We start from the raw sequence: 25,539 nt of genomic DNA, 5'->3' as shown, positions 1-25,539 counted from the left end.
ATATCTATACGTTTTTGGAATCAGGAACCGACAAGGAATAAGATGTAAGTGTTTTTAAATTGATTTCGAAAATTTTATTTTGATCATAATTTTTAATTTTTTTAATTTTCAGAGCTTGTTTTTAATCCAAATATAACATATTTATATGTTTTTGGAATCAGAAAATGATGAAGAATAAGATGAACGTAAATTTGGATCGTTTTATAAAAAATTGTTTTTTTTTACAATTTTCAGATTTTTAATGACCAAAGTCATTAATTAATTTTTAAGCCACCAAGCTGAAATGCAATACCGAAGTCCGGCCTTCGTCGAAGATTGCTTGGCCAAAATTTCAATCAATTTGATTGAAAAATGAGGGTGTGACAGTGCCGCCTCAACTTTTACAAAAAGCCGGATATGACGTCATCAAAGACATTTATCGAAAAAATGAAAAAAACTTCCGGGGATATCATACCCAGGAACTCTCATGTCAAATTTCATAAAGATCGGTCCAGTAGTTTACTCTGAATCGCTCTACACACACACACACACACACACACACACACACACACACACATACACACATACACACATACACCACGACCCTCGTCTCGATTCCCCCTCTATGTTAAAACATTTATAAGTCAAAACTTGACTAAATGTAAAAAGAATAAGTGAAATGATATCCATTTTGACCTTTTTTGTCAACGCGCGACCGCTACAATGATTCGCGTGGCGAAGCTTATCCTGCACATGTCACAGTGTAAATGCAATAATGGTTGCACAGTTTACTCTGTGTAAATAATGATTTATTGCCCTGTCATGTTTTTCTGTGTGCACAAGGAGTTGTAACATCTGTTGGGTGCACTCGCTGTATGCCTCCATGTCGACACAGCTGTGATCTTCCACTGGAGTGATGTATGATTATTTATACTATGCTTTCGGATGCCTTTCAACTTGTGAAGGACTTTTAGTTTTACTGATGTACGGCTGAATAGCCTGGTGGAGTATTTTGAATTTGGCTTTCCGATTGCTGTTTTCGTTTCATTATAGAGAAACGTGGCTGTGTCCTCTCTCTCAGTGACATACGTTTTCATTCATCAGGGGTTTGACGGCAGTGTTGCATCACGCGTGTGTTTAATCATTGTTTTCTTCTTGCAATGGAATGGTGTACCCCACGATCTTGACTCAGACAACGATGTTGTTAGCTCGTACACATTTGGCCGTAAAGGGTCTTATCAACTGAATACATGTACTTCGAAACTACGGAACGCGGATCGTATCAACTGATGCAGGAAATTGATGCATCCAAAACCACGAATTTGATGCATCGTTTTGATGCATCAGAATTTTCGGGTTTTCCCGGAAAATGCCGAGCAAAAAGCAAAATTTGAACCGAAATACGAAGCAAAACGAACTATTTCTAAGCCTCGATCTTTTGTACGCGCCATTCCCAATCCCACTACCAGCAGGAATTTTTCCGAAATCATGGCAAGTGTAATTGACGGTTTGGAAGAAGCTGTGGTTCAAACAGTCGAGCAAAGACGGCAGGAGGCGAGAAACGAAGAATTAAAGGTGCCGACGGCATCTGTTTATATTCGTCAAAATGTCATTTCAAGTTTTTCCGTGCCGCATTTCTTACGGAAAGACCGGAAATGAATGATCTTTCGCATGCATACAAAACCGAAAGTGATGCATCAAAATGATGCATCAAAATGATGCATCATTTTCTAAAAGGATGCATCATTTTCGTATCGGATGCATCAGTTTTGGAAAATGATGCATCCTTTTTGAAAATGATGCATCCTTTTGTGAAAATGATGCATCAAATTGTGAAAATGAAGCATCAAATCTTGGTTTTGGATGCATCAATTTGATGCATCAGTTGATACGATCCGCGTTCCGTACGAAACGAAATCTGCCTGACGGATAGCGTCATTACTTGTGCGTGCAAAGGCCCCTTTTCGTGGAAGGTACTGGCTGCATGTTGCTTTGCCGCGTGCATTTGTTTGATTCAATCTTGGACCTAATATGGATAGGTCCAAGATTCAATTGATAAATGGATCTTTTACATTTGGTACAGGACGTAAATATTTGGTCAAATATGGAACTGATCATGTTTATTGGTCATATTTGTTCAAACAAACCGGATCCAAAATTGATTTAAGCTACATGAATGACGGAGAAGCACAAATGTAAGTTGACAGCTGGCTTTGATTGGCAACAAACTCACGAAAGTAAAAGGGCCAGTTTCAGCCAAGCGTCTTAACACCCAGTCACCTGTAGACCCTTCTGATAGCAACCTCCACCACCACCAACCCCTCCCCTAACAATTTTATTCCTTCGTCTTTTCAGAGGACGGGAAGTCGGCGATTTTATTATTGGGTGCAGCGACCTCTCGCATTGTTGCAGGGTAGAGAAGTCAACGGAAATCTCAGATTTATGAGGTGGAAAATAATTGTGTTGAAGGGCAATTCAGCTTGGCCGTGTGCACGTGTGCGTGAGTGTCCTCGAATGCCCTGTTGCTGGCAGAGAGAAGAAATAAATGCGAAAGGTGTGTGTGTGGGAGGGGGGGGGGGCTTTATGTTTCACGCATTCCTTGAAGTTGAGCTCAGGCTGTTTCTGCAAACGTTGATAGGTTTTCTTTTGCATATGACAGGGATATACTGACTGCAGTTTATTGAATCAATATTCTGATTTTGTGGTTTCCTTCTTCTTCCTTCAAAAACAAACTTGTTCGGATTCTTTCATGTGCGAAGCAGCGGCGGCCGCGACCGGGCTTCGTGTCTGGCCTGCCCTTGGTAGTGACTGAACACTTTACGTCAGTGATTGCCCCAAAAGTCCAGACGGCCAAGACTCATATGTTTGCCAAAACCGCTGGAGTCGAGTCTGTTGGCTAAACTATTCGATAGGAACAAACACATGAGTCCGTTATCATCCATCAAACTGAACCTGTCATGGAACTATCACGTAACTCGTGTGCAGACAAGGTCGAAAATACATGTATGTCAATTAATTGTCTGTGTAGAACTGAGTAAGTGGTCTGGTTTTCCGGTTATGCTTGGAGAGCTGATCAACCATAGGACTCTTTTTGTTGTTGAATTGTTTTCCCATCTGCTGTTTTTTAGGCGACGTAACAATTGTTTTTGACAGTGATATTATTAGCATGTCAACATGTTGATAACCGCTCCGTGCAACCTTCCTAGCAGACCAGACTGTGATGGCTACAATACTGACCGCGATCTCCTTATGTCAGCCTGGTTTTGACCAGTTAATGCATGGGAATGCTGATCATTGCCCTGTACTGGCTCAGCATCAACCTGTTCTACAGCCATCTGACTATCTCTGCCCATGACCGAATGTCACAGTAACAAGAGAACAGCAACTGGAACCTGGCCGTGAAAAGAACGTAAAGACCCGTATAAAAGGGACGCTACTGACTTAGTCCCTAATGACCAAAAGTGCAATGGAGCGAAAACACGACAGTAAAAGCCGGTACGATCAATTCAGTTAATTGACTGTCGAAACTGAGTCGCGTTGAGTCATCATGCCTGAACTGGCTCTGACCTCAAAACAATCATTATCACTAGCAAAAGAAGGTCGGGCCCGAACTGACTGAAAAGACGGCTCAGGTTGACCAGATTTAGCAGGAAATTCCTGGCAACACGACACACCAATTGTATAAACTTGAGGATTAAAGAACTGACGCTACCTTGTGCTAGGTAGTCTCGTGGCCTTATTAACGGCGTGGCTTTGGAGCGGGGGGGGGGGGGGGGGGGGGGTAGTTGGATGCCGGGGAGGGACTGACTCGGATCCGAACCTAGGACTGAACCACTTTTCCCAGGACTCGCACAAAGCACCCATACCCCGCCCACTCCCACACCACCTCACCAAGGCTAGAGTCCCTGCTGAAAACACCTCCCTCAAAAACTGCCTTTCTTCCGCCCCGACAAAGACCAATGCTACTTTTTGTGTGCGACAGTTTGAGAAACGTGAGACAGGTCAGTCACTGCAGGGAAGGTTCTACCTGCATGTGGATTGTGGCACAGTGGTTACGGGTTTTTTAAAGTTTTTTTTTTATGGGGGACTCTTTGAGAACCAATGTGTGCACTTCATTACCAACAGGTACTGGTAGTGGCCTCGATACTGACTGCGCTCTCCTCAGATCGGCTTGGACTCTATTTTAGATCACGTCTAGTTTACTCAACCAGACGGAGCTCCTGATAATCAAAAAAACAAGATTACGACTAGATGACTTTTATCTTTAAGTATTTGTTACCAAAACATCAGAAAGCACTTGGTGTTGCAATTTTAGATTTTTTTGTTTGTTTGGAAGATTTGAGGACTAAATTAATGTTAACAACAAAAACAGAATCAACAATTATGTTGGCCTGAACTGGCAGAACTCGGATGATCGGTACAAATAGTTTGCGCTGTACTATAAGAACTCAACTTTATGCCAGGCACTAATTTTGAATTCAGTACCTTAAAAGTACAAAAGATCCAAGACACATATTGGTTTCCCTCCTATTAGGCATATATATGAGAAGACGAAGACCGGACTGACACGAAATTGTGGAGCACACGAAAAACGGTAGAAACGGGTACAAATAATCCTTGGTCGGAAAAGAAGGGTGAGGGGTGAGCGTGGAAACTGAAACACCATTGTCACCATTTTTCAAAGCCTGTCCTCATTTTTATTGAGCAGTGTGTGGACATATGACCCGTTTTCTGGACTTCTTGTATGCGACACGCCTCGCGGAGGTCGTTCTTCGGCGTGCCCGTAAAGACCTCAATCATTAAATGAGTTCCCTGTCCTTGCCCCATTCTGATCATCATCGCTCCACGGCTATCGCCAGTTATCTCTCTGACCGGACGCTAAAGTCCTACGCGAATCTATCAAAATAAGAATACAGAGTTATCTCCCAGAAAATGATTGCAGATTGGCCGACTTCGACAGTGATCTCCGTTCTGTTCTTCACAGTTATGATAAAGACATCGTTCTAAGGTCAAAACAAGTCGAAATTTTGGGACTGCTGCCGGAAGGAGACCGTAATATATGGTTACATCACTGTCAGAAAAAATCGTCTGCTCATGCGAGCGCCGAAACCAAACGGTTGATTATCACGTGACACTTTTGCCATAATTAGAGTTGTTTGCACAGTAAATACAGCCGCGAAAAATAGCTTGCTTGAAACTGTCTTACATATCAATTCCTTTGTAATTTAAAAATTACACAACACCATGAAAAATCATTATCGACGGGGACGATCGCGAATCTGCTTATATCCATAACACATTACGAAAAGATCAAAATATGTAAAAAAAATCGATTTCTTACCCACAGAAAGAACACCAAGGCATCCTGTCAGGGATAGAATGAACCGAACTCATTTTGACCTGAGGTCAGGATGGTCCTTGCCCCCCCCCCCCCCCCCCCACCCTTGATCAACGCTCTGATACAGTCCAGGTAGCATTGGATTGGTGGAATTTGTTATCAGAGAAGGCTTGACTGCCCTCTGAACTCCCCAAATTTGTGGTCAACAACTGCATAGAATTCACAAGCAGAAGAAACTGCATGACAATGTCAAATATATAATTGAATTCCCCCAAAAGGGCGAAAGAAAGCCCGGTAGAAGGTCAAGAAGAAGGCAACGTAAAAGCCTTGGGCAGAGGTCTGATGAAGATACCATTATGAGTTTGGGATGAGATAGAGGGGATTTTGTTAGAGGGGGGGGGGGGGGGGGGGGACTATAACAGAAGACCAATCGATGCGTGCTGTCGTTTCAGGGATTGAACGGGTCTCGCATGTGTATTTCAGTGGTAATCATGACGTCTGAATTGGTTGCCAAAACCACAATTAGTACGACTGTTAGTGCTGACGTACAGTCAACCTCACTGGATGTCAGATTGCTGTGAATGCACAATTCCCGTTGCCCGTGCAGTGATCTCAGTTTAGTCTTTTTTTGTGTGAGAGTGGGGAGGACGGGGGTAACTTTACTCCAAATTGGGATTTTAAAAACGGTGCTTCTTCCTTTTCTTTCTGCCCCAAATTGTCCACACAAAATCAAGAAAATTAAAATGATAATGGATTGTATCGGATTCCAAACAAAGCGCAACGAAACCTTCGTTCCCCGGAATGGAAAAAACACGAAAAAATAAAACATGACCTGAGTGTGTGACAGCGATTTTTTCTGTATCCAACGGTGTTTTTGTACGATCACAACCCCCAAAGGCTCTTTCTGAACCGTTTAATACCTTCACCAAACGACGATGTAACTAGTATAGGACCGACCAATGAACAATTCCAGGGAATTTCTCTGCGGTACACACCTACGAGGAGCTCGATGTGTAGAGACTCATTTTGAGATCACTCCTTGAGATCACTATCCGAACCTAGATAATTGTGCTAGTCGGAGGAGTGAATGCTGCTGCTTTTGGGTCCGGAGTCGGTGTTTTGTTGTCGGGTAGCAAATTGTCGTTGTGTTGTCGAGAAAGAGAACAAAGAGACTGTTGTGAGAATGAAGTGGCGCTAAAGTCCTACGCGGTGTGTTGTGAGTTGTTTGGGTTGCGGGTTATTTGTCGATGGTGCTTTGTATCACCTGCTGCGAACAGTAACTTCAGTGTTTTTGGTGTATTGTGTAACCGGGTATAGGTGTGGCTAAATCAAATCAAATCAAATCAAATCAAATTTTATTTTTCGAGGGTTGTGGCATAAGCAATACAACGAGCTTTTTTTCAACCAGCCCTCGCCCAGAGAGGGGACTAATCTAATCACATATTTACACGAATATTAACGTAGAAAAAAAGGTAGAGGAAAACAACAACATATGAATATTTACACATTACATATTATACACAAATATAAAGCGTCGTATATGTAACGTAGTGAAAACAATGCTGAATACACATGCATGAGTAAATGTGTTATTAATTTGAGTGTTTTTGTGTGGATATAATGAACACTGATGCTTTGGACAAATGAAAATATAACCAAACGAAGTCTTCCATCACTGTGATTTTTCGTAATTTAACATTAAATACAGTGAAAGGTGTTTTTTGAAAGTATTGAGACTCATTGGGACTCTCACAAATTCCGGGAGAGAATTCCACAGGACGCTACCAGAATAGGCTAAGCTTGATTTGAAGAGATCTATCCTTGGAATTGGGACGTTAAACTTTCGGTTTGGTTTGACTTTAAAGTTTGCAACGAAAGTTCGTGGTGCACGGCCGGAAAGTATTTTGTGAAGGAGCACGCCTTCATTTAATTTAAATCTTTGTTTTAGTGGGAGAATCTTAAGTTTCTTATAATCATCAAATACAAGACTGGATTGTTTCAGTAAAATTAGTTTCAGCGCTCGCCTATGTAAACTATACAATGGTTTTAAAATATTAGCACTGGCAGAGTCCCAGATGGTTGAACAATAATCTGTGATGGTTTGTATATATGCGTTAAAGTATAATAACCTTGAGTGCTGATCTAGAAAGTGTTTAATTCTATTTAACTGATATATTTTTCTGGACATTGTTTTACATACAGACCGAACATGATGGGCCCAAGACAAATTATTATCGATATTTACTCCCAAAACTTTATGATCTCCTACCTCCTCTATTGCGTCGTTACCAATTAATATGGAATGAGGATTGTTTCGTATGTTTTGTCTCTTTTGTCTTGTTGTTATTAACATGTATTTGGTCTTTTTAGGGTGAAGACTCATGTGGTTATACTCCGTCCAATGAATGAGATCATCTACACTGTTCTGCAACGATGAATAAACTTTGTCTAATTTTTTATCAGTAGTGTGTAGGGTCGTATCGTCAGCAAAGAGTTCGCAGTCATCATTAATACCAAGGACAGAACCCTGGGGAACCCCGTATAACACAGGTCTTTTGCTGGATACGGTTGAATTAACGCAGACAGACTGCTCTCGCCCAGCTAAGAAAGAGGAGAGCAGGCATAAGGTTTGGGGTGACATTCTATATTCAACTAATTTTCGTAATAGTAATTCATGATTAATAACGTCGAAAGCTTTAGCAAAATCGACGAATAAGACACCACAGAGTTGATTATTATTAATGCTACTAAGCCAACTTTCAAGAAGGTTTGTTAATGCTGTGTGGCACGAATGATTTTCTCTAAAACCTGACTGGTTGGAATGTATAAGATCGTATTTCTTCAAATGAGTGGTCAAGTGTGTAAATATGTGCTTTTCAAGTGGCTTTGATAAAACAGGAAGAATTGAGATTGGTCTGTAATTGGCGGGGTCAGAGAGAGAGAGAGAGAGAGAGAGAGAGAGAGAGAGAGAGAGAGAGAGAGAGAGAGAGAGAGAGAGAGAGAGAGAGAGAGAGGGGGAGAGAGAAAGAGTGAATGAATGAATGAATGTGAATGATCATTATTACTCAAGGATGGCAAAGAGAGAGAGAGAGCAGAGAGAGAGTGTAAACATACCGGCCGTATAACAAAATCAAGGAAAAGAAAAGCCAAACAAAGAATTTCAAGTGGCAGCCCAAATTTTCGACCTGTTGCCAGGGGCGTGTAATTCTGCGAGACGCCAATTCATGCATCAATTACTAAGCAACACAATACCATGGTTAATTCAGTTACGACTCACAAAGCAAATATTTCAAAGATAAAAAACGCTCGCGCTGGACCCGAGTACTCTTCAGACTGGCTCGCTCCCCCAGTATGAACGTTTTTGTCTTGTGCACGTTTAAGACCAAGTGATTGATCTGTGTGAATTACAGGCATTCCCTTTGCTATATAAATACATTGCATGCGAGCCGAGGATGTGCGTGGTGACTGGCCTTTCTCTTTTATTTGATCACAGTGAAAATGCACACACACATTCACACACACACACTCTCTCTCCCTCACTCCCTCTCTCTCTCCCTCTCTCTCTCTTTCTTACACACACACTGACGCACACACACACACACACACACACACACACACACACACACACGAGTACAGACTCATGCACGCGCACACACACACACACACACACACACACACACACACACACACACACACACACACACACAGTAACACTAACACATGTGCACAAAATGAACACACACACACACACACACACACCGCGCGAGAGAAAAAGACGTCAAAGACTTTTGACCGTGACGTAATCTTTTTATGACGCTATATTTCTCGTCAATGTGTGACGAGTTCGGCTGTTCTATCAGACTGCCTGGCTGGCTGTGGCTCCGCGAATTCCTCCCACCGCCAAGTCGGTTTTTTGTGGTTTATTTCGCATTTAGGTCCCAGGTAACATTATGAAGTTTTAATACGATCAATCGGACCTATTATCAAGTTAGTGTATCAACTTTTGAACGAACTGCGCCCAGTAGTTTCCCAGCAATAAGCTGTTAAGTGGAGAAAGACAGACAGACAGACACACAGACACACAATTAAAGTCTGCTGAGCCCTTGTACTAGCGTACTCGGGGATAAAATTTCCATTCAAGCTAAGATCTACTTTCGTTTTGATTGTAATCAAAACAAATGTACACGTGCGAATTCCAAAGTTATTACGTCAAAGGTATACATATCTTGTAGTGACGTATTTGTCGCTGGTGACGTAATTTCAAAGTTCGAACAAAATGGATACTTTTTCGCGCAGTGAACAGGCAAAACTATCCTTCCAATGTCTCTTCACTTGCGTAAGTACTTCAACGCATTTTTTATGCCAAAGGTTAGTATAAAGATACAACATGTAACCCTTAGGACACAATACATAAACAATATGTATCGCAACTATATATGTATTCGAAGACCGATAGAGAAGATACACTAAGATTTAGACATCTTGATGCTCATGGACTTTAGATCAACATTCCGACAACCATATTCTATGACAAATTCATATTCTCTCTCTCTCTCTCTCTCTCTCTCTCTCTCTCTCTCTCTCTCTCTCTCTTTCTCTCTCTCTCTCTAACACACACACACACACACACACACACACACACACACACACACACACACACACACACACACAAATTGCATGGTCTAAACGAAAGCTGTAATACAGAGTTTACGGAACAGTCCACTCGGCACCAAAGTTTTTAATTTTGCAATCCAGAAAGACTCTCTTTTCCATCTCTCATCCCGGGTCGAACAAAAGACTCTTTCGATCACAGTGCACTCCATATCACCGAGAGAATGGTCGGGCTGGTTGAAGTGCACTGTGAGAAGAGTACCTGTGTTCTTGCCAATGTGTGAAACTGTTTTGAGTCTGCCCCACGTACTGGGCACTGTTGCATTTTTTTTTTACACGAAATGAGATAGATGATGTTTTTTGTGTCACAGGAGAAGTGTTCTCTAAGAGTGAAAGTTTCACCTGTTTTACATGAATTGAATGTTGTGGACTCAATTAAGTGTTTTTCACAGATGATAAATTTTTTACGCTCACACATGAAACACCCAGGGTTGTTGTCGTGCTTAGGAGGAAGAACTGTAGGCATTAGGATATTGCGTTTGCTCTTACAGTTTCTCTCTCCACAGATGGGCGTTTCAGGCACTGATAACGTTTTTCATGTGTTCACTCTCGCTGATCAAGTTTTCCTGTAAACCATGCAACCACTGGCCGAGGGAAGGGTTGAGTGGGTTATGAGTGATGGCGAAAGGGACTCTGATATCTAGAAAGGAGACTTTTTGTACTCTGTTATGAAAGAGTCTCCTTTCTGATATCTAGAAAGGAGACTTTTTATATATACTGGCAGCATGACAACAGAACACCTGCTGCAGACTTGCCCACTACACGATGGCCTCAGGCGACCACGGTGCAAGGGAAGCTCTATGGCAGTCTGGACGACCTACAGCGCACGGCAACATTTGCGCGGAGAACCGGCGTTTCCATCTGAGTGATCGACAAGAAGAAGAAGATATATACTGGTCATCGACCTCATTGGACATAATTATTCACTTTACACCCACACCTACATACTTTACAAGTAGATCATCCTAGCGCCCCCAAATCACCTCCTCTGACTCCCTCCTCTCGTCTCTCTCTTCCACGCTGAAAAGTTTCGCGAAAGAGACTGAATGACAGAAGAGGTGGGAGAAAAACAATCTCAACTTCTTTACTTTTTAACTACTCTTCGCTCCACTGATTACAAGGGAGATAAGCAATCAAAAGGCAAGATACACTATAGGCCGCGTTTTAGTCATGTCAAGAATGTATCAACAGACATTACTGTTCGCTTGGGACTCTCTCGTTATCGTATTCGTATCAAAGACATGGTAGAAGTCAAAGAGAATGTTATGTAGATGAGAAGGTTTCGCCATAGGCTTGAGGTATTTTCCTGCTGGGCGACGAGTTTTTCACAGAGCATCGCAGTGTAGACGTATTATAGGCTAATAGGCTTTCAACGTAGGTATGCAATGTTGCATGGAGCAAGCATTTTATCACAGGTAGCCTACCAATCAACGCCATGTGTGACATTTTTACATTTTATTGTTCATAAAAATAAAACAAAACAAAGTATATCTGGGTAGATCTGACAGATTTCTGCACAGGTAAAACTGAAGAGTCGTTTTGATCTTGCAGTAACAGCTAAGATGTTTGCTTAATGCTCGCTTTTGTTCTCGAGTGTGACGAAAGAGACGCGCATGCCTTTTGATGCTACGGTGGTAAAAGTGTATCGGGTTACTTTCAGCATTCCTTGTCTGCTTGTTGTCTCAGTTGAGGTGTACTGTCCTAATCACTCACATACCACTATCCTCTGCCCTCCCCTCCCCCTTACCCCTCCCCGCCTTTCTCTCAGCCTACATCACGGTAGGTAGGCTATACATATAGGCTAACTGATTATCCTCGTTTTACGTGTGTGTTCTATATGTTCATCTTATCTTGTCACAACGCGCTTTCGGTCATCCATCACAATCACTGATGTTGTGAAAACTAAAAGCATTGCAATGAGAATTTTTGTTGTTGTTGAAACTGAAGTACAGTAGTAACTAAAGTATTTAAACGTGAACGAGTTATAGTGACGTTTCTGCGATTCTTTCTCTCTCTCTCTCTCTCTCTCTCTCTCTCTCTCTCTCTCTCTCTCTCTCATAGTCTTTATTTTGTCTGGAGGATGTAGGAATGAGTGTGTGACGTTCCGAGAAAGGCTGGCGATCCCCCGTGGCAATGTGAGCTCTGTGTTTGTGGCTAATTAGTGGCCATGTTGACAAACAGCTGACTGTGTTTATTGCACGCACACACAGTGCTTGTCACTAACACGGTCCTTCAGGGACAGAGGGGAGTTTGGTTCACATCGCTAGTGATACACCGACCCTACACTCGGTGAAAAAGCGGAGAATTATAATTATATATGTTTACAAGGAAATCATCAACGAACATCCAACATCGCAGGGATTCATTCAAGTTGACATGCGCGCCGAAACTTCAGCCGGTAATACATGCTCCTATGTATGTGCACATGCACAGGCTAACACATACTAACACACACACACACACACACACACACATACACGCGCGCACTCATATAGAGTGACACGCACACAGTCACTCTGAGTCTCTCTCTCTTTCTGCGCCCCCCCCCCCCCCCCCCCCCATTTTTCTGCTTCCATTACTGACTCGCGCAATTTCACCTTCTCAAAATAAGCCCACCTGACTATGGGTAATAATATCAGTATCTTATTTAATCTTCTTACCTTTTTAGTAAGATCTACCACGATACTGGCCACTTATCGCGGGAGCCCCACTCATAACCGAACAAGCACACCACGCTTGGCCACTGCATTCCTCCCAGGAACGAATAATGCATTCTTTAATTAATCGGGTATAGTATGAGCTGAGTATACTTATCAGCCCGTAAGACTGACATCAGCACGGAAGGCGGGTAGCTCAGTCGGGTACAGGCGGGTACGGGTACTTACCCGTTTTCTTACCCATGTTTTCCTGCGTACCTGGCAGTGCGCCTGTGTCAATGTTGACAGGACAATAAGGCCAACAACAAAAAAGTCTGTTTACGGTAACATAGGCAAAAACAATATGGTCGGTAGGTCGGGAATTTATTTATTTTTTATTTTTTTTCTAAAAAAAACATATTTTAAAGTTATTTTGCCAAAAAACAGACTTTTTTAAAAAAATTATTATTTTTTTTAAATTATTTTTTTCCCAAATGCCAAAAAAAAAGTCTAGGGTCGCGCGAAAAAATAGGGTAGGTCGGAATACCGTAAACAGACTCTTTTTTTTGCCTAACGGGATTAGGCAGCGTTGCAGGTAAATGACTAAGTAATTCTGCAATAAAACATAAAACAGGTCTGTGCCGTGTGTGTGTGTGTGTGTGTGTGTGTGTGTGAGAGAGAGAGAGAGAGAGAAAAAGAGAAAGAGGGTGTGGGGAGTCACTGTGTGTGTGTGTGTTGGTGTGTGTGTGTGTGTGTGTGTGTGACAGTGTGTGTGTGTGTGTGTGTGTGAGAGAGAGAGAGAGAGAGAGAGAGAGAGAGAGAGAGAGAGCTAAGGAGGGGAGGGGGAGGAGCTGAAATCCAGCTTTGTCAATGAGAACATTTTAATTTATTATTTCCACATAGTGATATAAACAGAAACAGGGAAATAAAAATATTTTTACAAATGTGCATGCCTATAGTTTTTCTCTCTTCAAAAGGAAAAACAAGATCTGAATGAAATCATAAAAGGGAAATGTACATGCACGTTTACCCGGGGCTCACCAACAGCAGGCAACGTAGATATAATAGGTAAGTGGGTGGCCGGCACCTACTGTTCCACGTGGCTGATTCTGTCAACAGGGCCGTGCAGCGCAATTTCAATGACACTACGCTTGACAAGGGTCGGAAGCAGTGATGCGTTAACCCCGTAAAAGTATCAGAAAACGTTTTGTGGAGATGACGAGTAGCGCTGTGAAAATAAACAAGGAATTTGCTTGGTGATTTGTTTCCTCTTCTGTTTTGTCGTTCCTTATTTTTCCCTTGTCCTGTCTTTATTTTTTCTTGTTCAGTTTTCATTTGTTCAGTGGTGTATTTGTTTTCGTTTTTCTCCCAGCATACTAGTTGATCTTTTCCTCACAGAAAATGTGTGAACATCAGTTTGGATCAATTGGTAAAACACTTTTGTGTGTGTGTGGGTGTATTTGTTTTTGATTATCAGGAAATTATTGTTCGTAGCCCACGGGCCCACCCGCTATTTCTCAAGGAAACTTAAATTTGTTGGACAAGTTAAGACTTGAAATTGCCAGTTCGTGATTTATTTAGTGTGTTGGTGTGTGCACACATCGCCGTCTGTTTAGGCCTATATTCAGAACTGAACTGAGTAACAGTTAGCGGTTCATTTCGTGAACGCGGTTTCGGATTGTGCGTCTTATCGGCGCATCATGACAGAGCCACTTCAGAATGACAGGAATTTTAAAGGGGTAGAAATCAAACGGTTCATTCCCACCCCCTCAAAGCGCGGAGAAGGTATTTTCACTGACAGCCCCTCCCACGTACTTTGAGCGTCACGTGAAGTTTAGGGTTTGTTCCGTGTCCTCAAACCATGCTTTTGAGCCGACGTACGTGGCTTGCCGGCGGGAGGGTAAAAGAACAGCCGTGGGAAAACGCGTTGAATGGGGCCGGGTTTTTTGTTACTACTATTTTGCAGTGTTGTGTTTTGCTCTGGGGTCAGTTACTAAAAATGCGGGCCGGAACAATGCGTGGATCTTGGTGAATGTTGGCACATATCTGTTGTGGTTTAGATATCTAGATTTTCACAGTTTCACTGGTGGTCTCCTACCTGTTTCATCATTCCAACCAAGGTTAGGCCAAAAAAAAAAAAGTGTGGTTAAGGTAACATAGCCCCCCAAAATAGGGTAGGCAATCACTTTTTTTTAAAAACTTTTTTTTCTATTAAGCAGAGCAACCAAGCGTGTAGCACTCGCAACCGAAGAAGATGCCACCAATTTTTGTCATGGCAAGCGTCTGTTGGGCCTTTTTAGTAGAAGGAGTTATTTCCCTTGCATCGTCTGTCGTCTGCATGACGACTTGAGAGCTTTCGCTTTCATTGCGTTTTCTGCACTCGTTTTCTTGTTTTCATTTTTTGTTTTGTTTTGACAAAATTAATGTAATAAAAAGTTATAGGGTTGGCCCCTAAAAATAGGGTAGGTCGGTTTACCGTAACCACACCTTTTTTTTTTAGGCCTTAGCTGAATAACAGGTAGTTTTAAAAAGAAATCCTATTGGCAGCCAAGAAAAAGACACAAACCAAAACAAACAATTGAGGACTCAGAAAAACAATCAAAGAACGTAATGAACAGAAACATGTATACCTCCCCTTTCAGCGGGTGCGTATCGCTAGCGCTACGTGTCATTTGTGCTACGTGTCATTTGTGCTACGTGCCGCTATCGCTACGTTGATTAGTGCTACAAATAATTTGTCTATGAGTTGCTATCATTCGTTCATTATCACTACGTGTCGACAGCACTACATCTTTTAGCGCTACGTGTCATTATCACTACGTGTCGATACCACTACTTACTGACGACTCTCTCGCTCTCACTCCTTCTGGTTTGTGTGTGTGTATGTATGTCTGTTTCAGTGTGTGTGTTTGTGTGTGTGTGTTGTGTGTATGTGTGTGTGTGTGTGTGTATGTGCGTGTGTGTCTCTCTATCTTTCTCTCTCTTTCTTGCTCACTCGCTGGTTCACTCTGTCTCTCTGTCTCTGTCTGTCTGTCTGTCTGTCTGTCTGTCTGTCTGTCTCTCCCTCCCTCTCTCTCTCCCTTTCTTTCTCTCTAACTTAATCGCTCTTTCTCTGCATCTCTTTAAAATTGCTCTCTGTTTGTCTCTCCCGCTATCCTCTCCCTCTCTCTCCCCATATGTCTTTCCGTCTTCTCTCGCTCTTTCTTTCTCGCTCGCTCTTTCCCCCTCCCCCCTCTCTCCCTTTCCCCCTCCCCCCTCTCTCCCTCTGTCTCTCTCTCTCTTGCATTATACCGCATATACATACACGGATGTTTTTCTGTGTGTGAGTTTGTGTGTATGATACCGTGTGTACGTATGCGTTTGTGCGTGTGTGTGTGTGTGTGTGTGTGTGTGAGTGCGTGTGCGTGTGTGTGAGTGAGTGAGAGAGAGAGAGAGAGAGAGAGAGAGAGAGAGAGAGAGAGAGAGAGAGAGAGAGAGAGAGAGAATTAGAAAAGTGCTCAGAATCGTTTAGGCCACAGACTCATATACAAACCATGCAGGATGGGGGAAGAACAAAATCAAAACAAAACAAACACACACTAACAACATCCATGACATAAATACCTGGTTGAAAAAGAGAGAGTGAGAGCGAGAGAGAGCACTACAGAAAATAGCGCAAACGATACGTAGCACAAATGACACGTAGCGCTAGCGGGACGCACCGCTTTCAGCACTGAAAAGACATTTTCTTGTGTAGTTTTGTCAAAGGTACATGGTAATTTTTCCCTTCTGGGTCCAGTTGTTAAGATTCAGCACTGAAGTGTATACAAAGTATACATGTACTTATATACTGACCATGTCTCAGTAAAGATGGTGTTTCTCTTGCTTCCCCCCACCTTCCCCTTCATCTCCCTCATCATCTCCCTCATCCCACCTTTCTCCCCCCTCCCGCGAAACCTACCCCAGCCATAACCACACACTGATTTTGTTTGTTTGTTTATTTGTTTTGTATTGTTTGCTTGTTTGAAAACAATGAAGATAGGTATCCAAATAGTAAACTTAGGTAGGTATGTGATTAACAGTGAATTTTCAAATAAAATTGATGCTTATCATGACACGGTTTTTGTTCTGCTTTCAGCGGTTGGTGACCTGAAGCAGTTCAGCGCTGTGCGAGATCACCACGTCGCCAAGCATGGCTTCCACTGCTCCTTCTTCACCCCTGACATCCGACCCCACTGCATCAAGGCCCGCTACTCCCTGTGCGAGGTCACGCCGGTGGGTGCCCTGCGCGGTGCGGACCTGTACCGCAAGGATGGGCTACGGGGTTCCAACCTCTTCAAGCTGTGGCCCATCTTGCTCAAGGATCACCCAGTTAGGACTCCTGACCTGAACGTACCGCGGAAACTGGTCAGTGCTGCCACAAGGACATTGTGTCTGCTGTCTTACATCTGTTTACATTCCACAGACCAATGTTTTTCTTACAAAGTGTTGCTTAAATTAAAAAAAAATAGACATTTTTCGTTCCCGTTTTACAGGATCAGGGTTGGATGTGAAGTTGCTACATTGTTTTAACTTTCATGATCATTTGTATCAAGCTAATAATGAATATTCCTTTTTATCCTCCCCACGACAACATGATGTGTCAGTTTCATAATGATGTTGGGAATAGCAGATGTTAGCGGGAATATGCATGTGGACCCCTATCTTGCAGTATACAGAACATGTATGAGTGTCATGGCAGTGTGCTTGTCATGTAGTTTACCATGCACCAGTGTAACTCCAGAATGCTGTGTTATCCAGGGCCAGGCAATGTCCTTCAACAAGAAGTACAAGCGACTGACACCAAGACCCAAAACTGTGCATGGAGAGTACAGCCTGGATATGGTGCCGCAGTCCCAAGATGAAAATGAAGCAGGCAATTCCTCAGCCAGTAAGAATCTGTCCAAGTCTCAGCCCTCCATCCTGATTGCAGTGGACACCACAGGAGCTGGCTTCCACCGCATGTCTTCTTTCCGCCAGTCACTGAAGGGAAGTCAGGGGCTGAAGGGAACGGCTTCCTTGGACCGGAAGAGGCGACGAAGGACCGTATCAGGTGTTCCTGATAACATCATGCGTGAGATTGAGGTGTTTGAGCGGGGGAAGAGAACCGTACGGAACACACCAAGGAACTACAGTTTTGACGACCTTGACGCCAAGAGAGAGCGGGAGAAGGATCAAATCATGATGCAGTACTTTGACGAGATGGACGCCAAGATGGAGGAAAGGGCCGAGCAGGAACGCGCCAGCCGGGAACCCAAACTCCTCAAATTCCTTCCATGCAGGAGGTCAAGGTCGTTGCCACGCTGCGTCAAGGTGGGCGCGGGTCAGTGCCGAGGGGTGATGGTGTTTGAGCAGGATGAGCGCAGCAAGGACAAGGAGAAGCCCATCACCACGTCAACCAGCGGCTACACTAGCAGCTCCCTCAGCCTGGGCAGCCTCGGGGGGTCCTCGTCCTCCAGCCGAGCCACCAAGCGCTCCAGCATCATCGGCAACAAGATCAAGTCCTTCGTCACCGGCACGCTAAGACCTCGACCCAAGTCCCTCGACTTCGACAGCATCGATGTCCTCGGTAACGACAATGACGCTGACGCTGAAGACAACACCAGCACAAGCACAATCCACGGCCACTCCAACCTTCAACGCAAGCACTCGCCCAGCATGCCCGATGACATCTCCAGCCTGGCCAGCTCGCGCGAATCCAAGGTGGGGCCTGGGACCTACTACTACTTCACCAGCAGCACTCTGCCGCGAGCTCAGGCCAGAAAATATGACTTCCCATGGGAGTCACTGCCTAAAGATTGGACCACTGCTGTCAAATTGAGGGAGATTAACAAGCGGCGGAAAGAAGAGCGTAACTCTTCATCAGGTAAGTTGAACAAAGCAAAGATAGCGTTTACTTCTGAAAATTAAAAAAATGGAATTTCACAAATATTTTTCAATTATTACACCTAGTTTTGTTGGAGAAATTGGAGGATAATCGCTACACAGGATTTCCCTGAACTTATTTTGCTGTATTTATTGAATGACTATGGTCTGTAGGAACCAGACTTTCTGTTAGTTGCCTAATAACAGTTTCCAATCAGAGCAAATCCCAGTCAGTACATACCCGGATACTGAAAAGCAATCATTCATTGCATGTCTGGTTATCAACTATACTAACATGTTCAGTCACCCATGAAACAACAGTGGGAGATCACATTCCAAGGTGACAACGTTCCATATTTTACTGAAGTATGCCTCAGAAAAAAACCATGTTCCAGTGGAACTGGCGTTGAAGTGTACAATGAATCAGTTGTGTTCCATGTTATTATTCACGTGGTTTGTATGATTACGACAGGCAACTGGAGTGGCAGCAGCAATCGCCAGTCCCTGGACTCTGCTCGCTCATCCACGCTTCCTTCCTCAGCGTCACAGCACTCACTGGGCAAGGACTCGGGGCGAGACTCGCCCAGCATGGCAGATGACAGGTTGGTCAAATGATTATCCGTGTTTCGAAGAAACCTATCCTCAGACTTTCGATGCCGTCATAAGGTTAAACACGTCATGAAATAGGTCATACCCGCAAGTGCAAGCCAATCTGCCTTGACTACGGAAGATGCAGCAATCTAGTGCTCAAAACAAAACTTGTGCAGCTGCGCATGGTATTTGATCACACTGTGTTGCACTGTGCTCAGCGCTGCTGCACGGCATGCGGTCTTCATTAGGAAGGGCCTCTAGAAACACAGTTAGTAAAAAAAGTGGGCTATATATATATTAAAAATATATGTTTTCATACATTTGTTCATTTAATATGTGCTGAAGTCTTCTTGCAGAATTTGAAATCGGACCAAAGCACAGATTAACCTTGTGAATTAGTTTCCCCAAACATCATTTATCTCTTTTTGCTTTGAAGAGTTGAGAGGAAAATTTGCAAATGTCTTGTCGTTTTTTTTAAACAGGGAAAGGATAAGGATGCGTACATTAGAAGAAAGTCATAGTGTAGGCAGGTGAATAGTTCAGTAATACTAATTAAGCTCAAAGAACAGGTGGTAAACTAGTAAGCTTGTCTGTGTGTTTCAGGGATCAGACGGAGCAGAAAATAGCCAAGTCTGGTGTATCCAGCTTCATGCCTCTCAACACAAAGAACGGAACGGACAACGACACGGAGCAGTGGCTGGCCTCCCTCGCCAAACGAGCAGCCGCCCGCGAGGATGCTACTGCAGCAGGGAGTGATGTGACAGATTCGCTCAACCGACTGTCGGAGCTGACCAAGCAGAACATCCAGGCCTTAGAGGACACGTTCTGTCCGGGGTTCCCACACCTGCCCAGGTTGGATGACGAGGTGTCGTCTGTGTATTCGCTGGACCAGGACGGCTTTTACACCTCATTCCACAACGACAGTGGCTTGCGACGCAGCACTGGCACTCTGCTGGACGAAGACGGGGAGTTGGTGCCGGTGAAGGAATCACGCAGCATGCTCAGCATGGGGAGCAACAACACCATTGACAGCGTGATATTCCGTCCAATGGGGAATGCCATGCCAGGTCAGAGCGGCCTGTCCAGTACCCCCAACGGCAAGGTTCCACCCCCACCCCCTGTCAGGGCTGGCAGCAGGCTGAGCAGCAACTGCCTGGGTGACATGGGGGAGAAGGTGAAGAGTGTGGGTGATATCCTGGACGCGGTGGATGAAGCCAATGCTGTGACACAGCCTCTCATTTCCAGAGACGGTGCTCCTCTTCCTGGGGAGTCATCAGAGTCAGATCAGGAAGTGGTCTACGCACGACTGAAAGCCAAGACCAGAATCTCTACACGTTCCACTCCCTCATGGTGCTCTATCAGCGATGAAGACAGCACAGACAGTTCCAACGCCTGTCTGGCTGGTGCTAACCCTCAGGATGCAGCTTCCGTTTTGTTTTCGGGAAGCAAGTCTGGTGAGGATGCCATCGCTGACACTTTTCCCTTCGCGGATTCTGCAGAGGCAGGGTCTGACACCAAGGGTGAAGAAGCGTCCGGTTCCGTGTTGAACTACAGCACATTGCCACGGCGATACCTCGAGTCCAAAGTTTGGGAGGAGGACCTGTCGGATCAGTCCAACTCATGGCCAAGGTCTCGTCGCTCTCAAGAACCCACAGCGGGAATCCTAAAACGTGAGAAGTCGCCAGCGGGATCATTGAAACAAAAGACACTGAATTTCGCTCCCATTGTGAACATGTATGACCACAGCACCTCAAAGGGAATAGAGCTACCTCTGCACGCTCTCTCCTCTACCTCTTCCTCCTCCTCTGTGGATATGAGCAGTGATGCATCCACTTCAGGCTTGGCTTACAAACTGTCAGCACGGCTGTCAAGCAAAACCTCCAAGTCTCAGGTAGAGACCAAATACCAGCCCACCATTACCGTCAAGCCAGGTAAAACCCCTGCAAATGGCAGCAAACCTTCACAAATTGTGTACCCCCACCCTGTTGTCAGGGCTTTACCCAACCAGGCACCACAGCTCTCCGCAGTGACTCAGCTCAAAGGCATAAGGCGGGACATGTCGTTAGAATCATCGAACAGATCGGTGTCCAGCAGCGAGTCATCACTGCCCTCTCTGTCGGACTGCGGTCAAGGGGGCTACGTGGACATGAGCGCCAGCTTGGGTGGTCAGTCTCTGGACACGCTGAGCTCCGGCAGCTCGGCGGGGTTGTCCGACTCCAGCCTGACCTACGTGTCCATGTCCAGCCAGAACAGCACACCCACCAACTCTTCACTGGCCCTGTGCCCCAGTGACAACCTGCCCACCCCTGTCAACTCCCCAGTGCGTCAACCTGACACTTGTCAGATCAGTCAAGTGACTCTCGCTCAGGGCAATAACGCTAATGCAAACGGTGGTTCAGTGTCGCATCCCTCTCTAGGTCAACCCCTCTCACAGAATTGCGGCAGTGGCGAATCGCTAGGAGCGGGTGACCGACAATCGCTGGGCAGTTTCTCCCCCGATGCTCACACAGGGGCTGCACCTCACTCCTGGGTGGGTGAGAGGCTCAACAGTCGGACAATGTCAGGTGACAGTGGCTTTAGCTCTCCCACCACCCCTACCTCCGTTTTAGAACAACATCACCATCACCTCAACCACCACCACCACAATCAGCAACATCATCATCATTCACAACATCATCACCATCATCATCCTCAGGTGCACCAGTCAACCAGCAACACCTCTCAGACCATCCACGAGGCTCAAGTTCACAATGGGGATGTTTTTTACAGTAGTGACTCAAGTAGCAGTTTGGACAGAAAGGTTCGAACCTCTGCTCCTCCATCTCAACTGCCCATAGGGAAGAAGCATGAACCACTGCATGCTTCACTCAGTGCAAGCTCTTCTCAAAGTCAGCAGTCAACACCAAGGTCAGACTCTTACCGTGCTGCCACAAAAGACCTAAGCCAGTTCGGTCAGCCATCCAGGAAAAGGGACGATGGGTCAATGCGCCTCAAAACAAGGTCACAGTCATCGACCCAAATGTTGAGCTCCAAGCCTCCCTCACACCAACACATGCCCAAAAGTATCTCCTGCCCAACAGGCGTGCTGGCCGACACAGATGCTGTAACTCGAGCAGATTCCTATCGCTTTGCTGTCCGCAACACACAAGGTGTGGTAGGGGATATGGCCACAAGGAACACATCATATCGCATGGCCACTGGAGATCAAGAACCCGTCCTGGATTCTCGCATGGATGCGGCCAACTCGTGGGACCGGCGTGGCTCAAGGGGCCGCGATTTGCGCCGCATGGGGATCACAGACATCGACCAGTTGAAGTGTTACGACAGTGACAGCTCGTCTGGAAGAACCTCCTCCTCTTCCCTCAGCGGAAAACCCTTCGCCAAGGGGTTTGCGGGGATCAACTCATCCCGCAAGAAGATGCGACCGGAGGTACAGAACTTGCAACGAGGGGAGAAAACTCCTTCCCCAGAAGTCAAAATGAGGGGGAAAACTGCAGGGAAAGGGGGCAAAGAGAAAATTAGACCGCAGTCGTCAACCTACATTCGCTTTGACTCCATATTCGAACAAGTTGATGACATGTACTCTTCAACAGACACACTGCGTGCAGAGTCGGTGGAAATGATCACATCAGAGGACGGTTGTCTCATGAGCGATAAAGTTGTGGGCAAGCTGCCCCCAGGGAGGATCAGAGGGGCTCCTGGGAGGAAGCATGTTGATGACAAAGCTGTCATGTCCATTCTAGATAGCATCAAGACCACTATTAAATCCATGTCGGGAAAGAACAACGCTGCTGTGGATAAAGACATGTGGAGGTACGAGGGAGGAGTTTAGAGTGCCTTAGAAAGCATGATTTTTAAATGCTTCATCACACCTCTTCACATAACTAAATCATTGTCTAAGCAAGTATTATGAAAATCCCCCCCTCAACTAGTTAGATCATTGTGTATTTACCCTCTTAGTTGGAGTAATTTATACTCCAAATAATTCAAGAACACGCACAGAATGAGCTTGGAACAAAATTTGTAAATTGCAGGCTGGCAAGTCTGAACAGACGAAGTTCAAATCAGATGGAACTTCGTCCTGTGGGAAATTTCAGTCATAGCTCATTGAAATCAAAGATTTGTTCAGAAATGATTTGGGACGGATCCAGTCATCTTTCACGCTTGCAGGACTTGAAAATTAAATGAGAATGTCAGCTAGATGAGTGTGTTGGCGTCGGTTAATCACACTGTCTGCCAAATATTTATCAGGAACCTACGTTACCACTTTTGCTGACACCTACTCTTTCCAAGTGTTTTGTTTTTATATAAATCTGAACAAATTCTCACAAAATGTAATGGGACTGGGTTTTTGTCTGCTTTGTTTTTTTTGTGTCATGATTTATAAATGTAAATATGGATCCTCTATTTCCTTTGATGTTTGAAATTTCAGCTGGGTGATTAACAAAATTAGCCGCACAAAAATGTTACTGTAAATAGAGTGCTTAGTGTTGTCTTGGTTATAGAAAGTCGACTTGGAAAAATAATTCTTTACAATCTCACCATCTGACTTGGGTGTTTTTCCACACTTATTAGCTTGTTCTTGTTAATTTTTAACAAACGTCAGCCGTGCTGAGAGCAAGACACAAGTCAGGAGTTTTAGAAACCTGAACCAGAATGCAATCATCATCACTGAAAAAAAAGTTAGATGAAAATAATTTAGAGTTCCCAAGTTTAAAGCACAACTTTAGATTGTCATGAATGTTGGCATGGTTAAGTGTATATAAATATTAATATTAGCTGCAGAATTCTTTGTTAGTCTGCGAGGTTGGGATGAACTAACTGAGCAAGGCTCAATGTGCCTTTCGAGTAGGTTTTGTGCATTTTCAAATGTCTGTTAAACACGCCAGCCTTAATTATAGTTGCTGTACCTCCAGTGTGCCCTTAGCAACATTTGTCATAACATTATGTTTGTTGCAAGTTTTTGTGTGTGTTTAATGTTAACAAATTCTTTTTTTAAACTTGTTATCAGATTTATAAGCAAACATTTACTTTTAAGAATGAGCGAGTAAAACAAAAGATTTTTAACCTGCCTGTTGTTAAATGTTATTGCTGTTAATTTAATTTACTCCATCCATTATCAATATGCAACATTTTATTTAGTCATCCCATGTGCATGAGTTGGTAAGGGGTAGAGAAAAAAGGAGGGAGGAAAGGGGGGGGGGGGGGGGGGGCAAAGAAAGAGAGTGTATGTGTTTGATCTGTTGTAAATACTGTATTCTTAAACATTCCATTTCACAATCCTGGGGTGGGGGAAGAGAAAGAGAGTGAGAGAGAGTGTGTGTGTGTGTGTGTGTGTGTGTGTGTGTGTTTGAGCTGTTGTAAATACTGTATTCTTTAACATTCCTTTTCACAATCCTTGTTTTACCCATCATGTCTTTAGAAAAACCCGAGAAATCAGACTCCTCCTTGGCATGGTTAATGTTGAATATTCATTGTCAAAGACCTATTTTTTTTTTAAATTTTGGTCACGGGTAAGCCACTAGTAATGGATAAGCCACGGGAGTAAGAGTGGAGTAAAACAGACTAATACTGTAATCTTATTTTGTATCACTTTTCCATAGCTAAGCTAGTCAATGTCTAACTGAAAAATGTTTCCACTCAGTAGTTGTTTGCCAAGCCCACCACAACATCATCAACAGCTTATTTATGATCATCATACTTTTCACCCGATACTTCACAAGAAAAGAGAAATCTATTTTCATGCACTGACTTTGCATGATAACATGACATTGTGTGATTGCTGACCGAAGATTTGCCATAAACTGTAGCAATGTAAAGCGATGCAATTTGTTTTAGCAGTTTTCTTGTTTTAATACCAGTTATGTTTTACTGTTGAAATGTTTTATTCCATACCAAGTAGTGGATTTTGCCATTCTTACTGATGTGAATATGAATAAATCTTGCTCTACACAATTGGTACAAATATGTTACGGTAACTCTTGAGAAATGTGTTCCTGACCAGATAGTGCTTATAAAATTGGTACGCATTTGAATGACAGAACGGGTCGCCAATGGATAAAAATAAAATTATTTTGTAGTTACTCATGGTGGGTGAAGATTTACAAATTCAAAACATACAAGATTTCATCAACTAGCAAAAAACAAAGAAAGTACCATGTGTTTAATAAAACAATACAAAGCAGAAACCAGCAAGAACAGCCAGGTGTTGTTTCTGTTCTTTAGAAAAAAAAACATGTAGCTCCCTGAATAAGGACAGTAAGATTCAAGTCTTCCTGTTAGACAGAGAATAAATATTTTTGTCAAATATCATGATTATGTATTTTTTTCCTCACTTTAAAGAGAACTCTGTGTGTGTGTGTGTGTGTATGTATGTATGTGTGCGCACGCATTACTGCAACAACAAAGCCCGTTATGAAAAATACAGAATTTATTGCTTTG

At 43.8% G+C, this 25,539-nt stretch overlaps 1 protein-coding gene and 1 long non-coding RNA gene across 2 annotated transcripts in view; both read left to right on the top strand.

The window, feature by feature from the left end:
- The window catches only part of LOC138962523 (serine-rich adhesin for platelets-like), a 72,569-nt gene extending 47,159 nt beyond the window's left edge, over positions 1 to 25,410 (top strand). Inside the window, exons 2-5 of the mRNA XM_070334361.1 lie at positions 16,742 to 17,010; positions 17,404 to 18,508; positions 18,980 to 19,109; positions 19,702 to 25,410. Of these exons, the coding sequence (XP_070190462.1) occupies positions 16,742 to 17,010; positions 17,404 to 18,508; positions 18,980 to 19,109; positions 19,702 to 22,930 (4,733 nt within the window). The 3' untranslated portion in view covers positions 22,931 to 25,410. The remainder of the gene's footprint in view (positions 1 to 16,741; positions 17,011 to 17,403; positions 18,509 to 18,979; positions 19,110 to 19,701) is intronic.
- Positions 1 to 25,539, top strand: part of LOC138962538 (uncharacterized) — a 173,842-nt gene that overhangs the window by 118,218 nt on the left and 30,085 nt on the right. The gene's annotated exons all lie outside the window — the stretch shown is intronic.

Source organism: Littorina saxatilis, linkage group LG3 (assembly GCF_037325665.1).
Source record: "Littorina saxatilis isolate snail1 linkage group LG3, US_GU_Lsax_2.0, whole genome shotgun sequence".
Taxonomy (NCBI): Eukaryota; Metazoa; Mollusca; class Gastropoda; order Littorinimorpha; family Littorinidae; genus Littorina; species Littorina saxatilis.
Note: the sequence above shows the minus strand (reverse complement) of the source record. Positions and strands in the feature narration are given on the sequence as shown.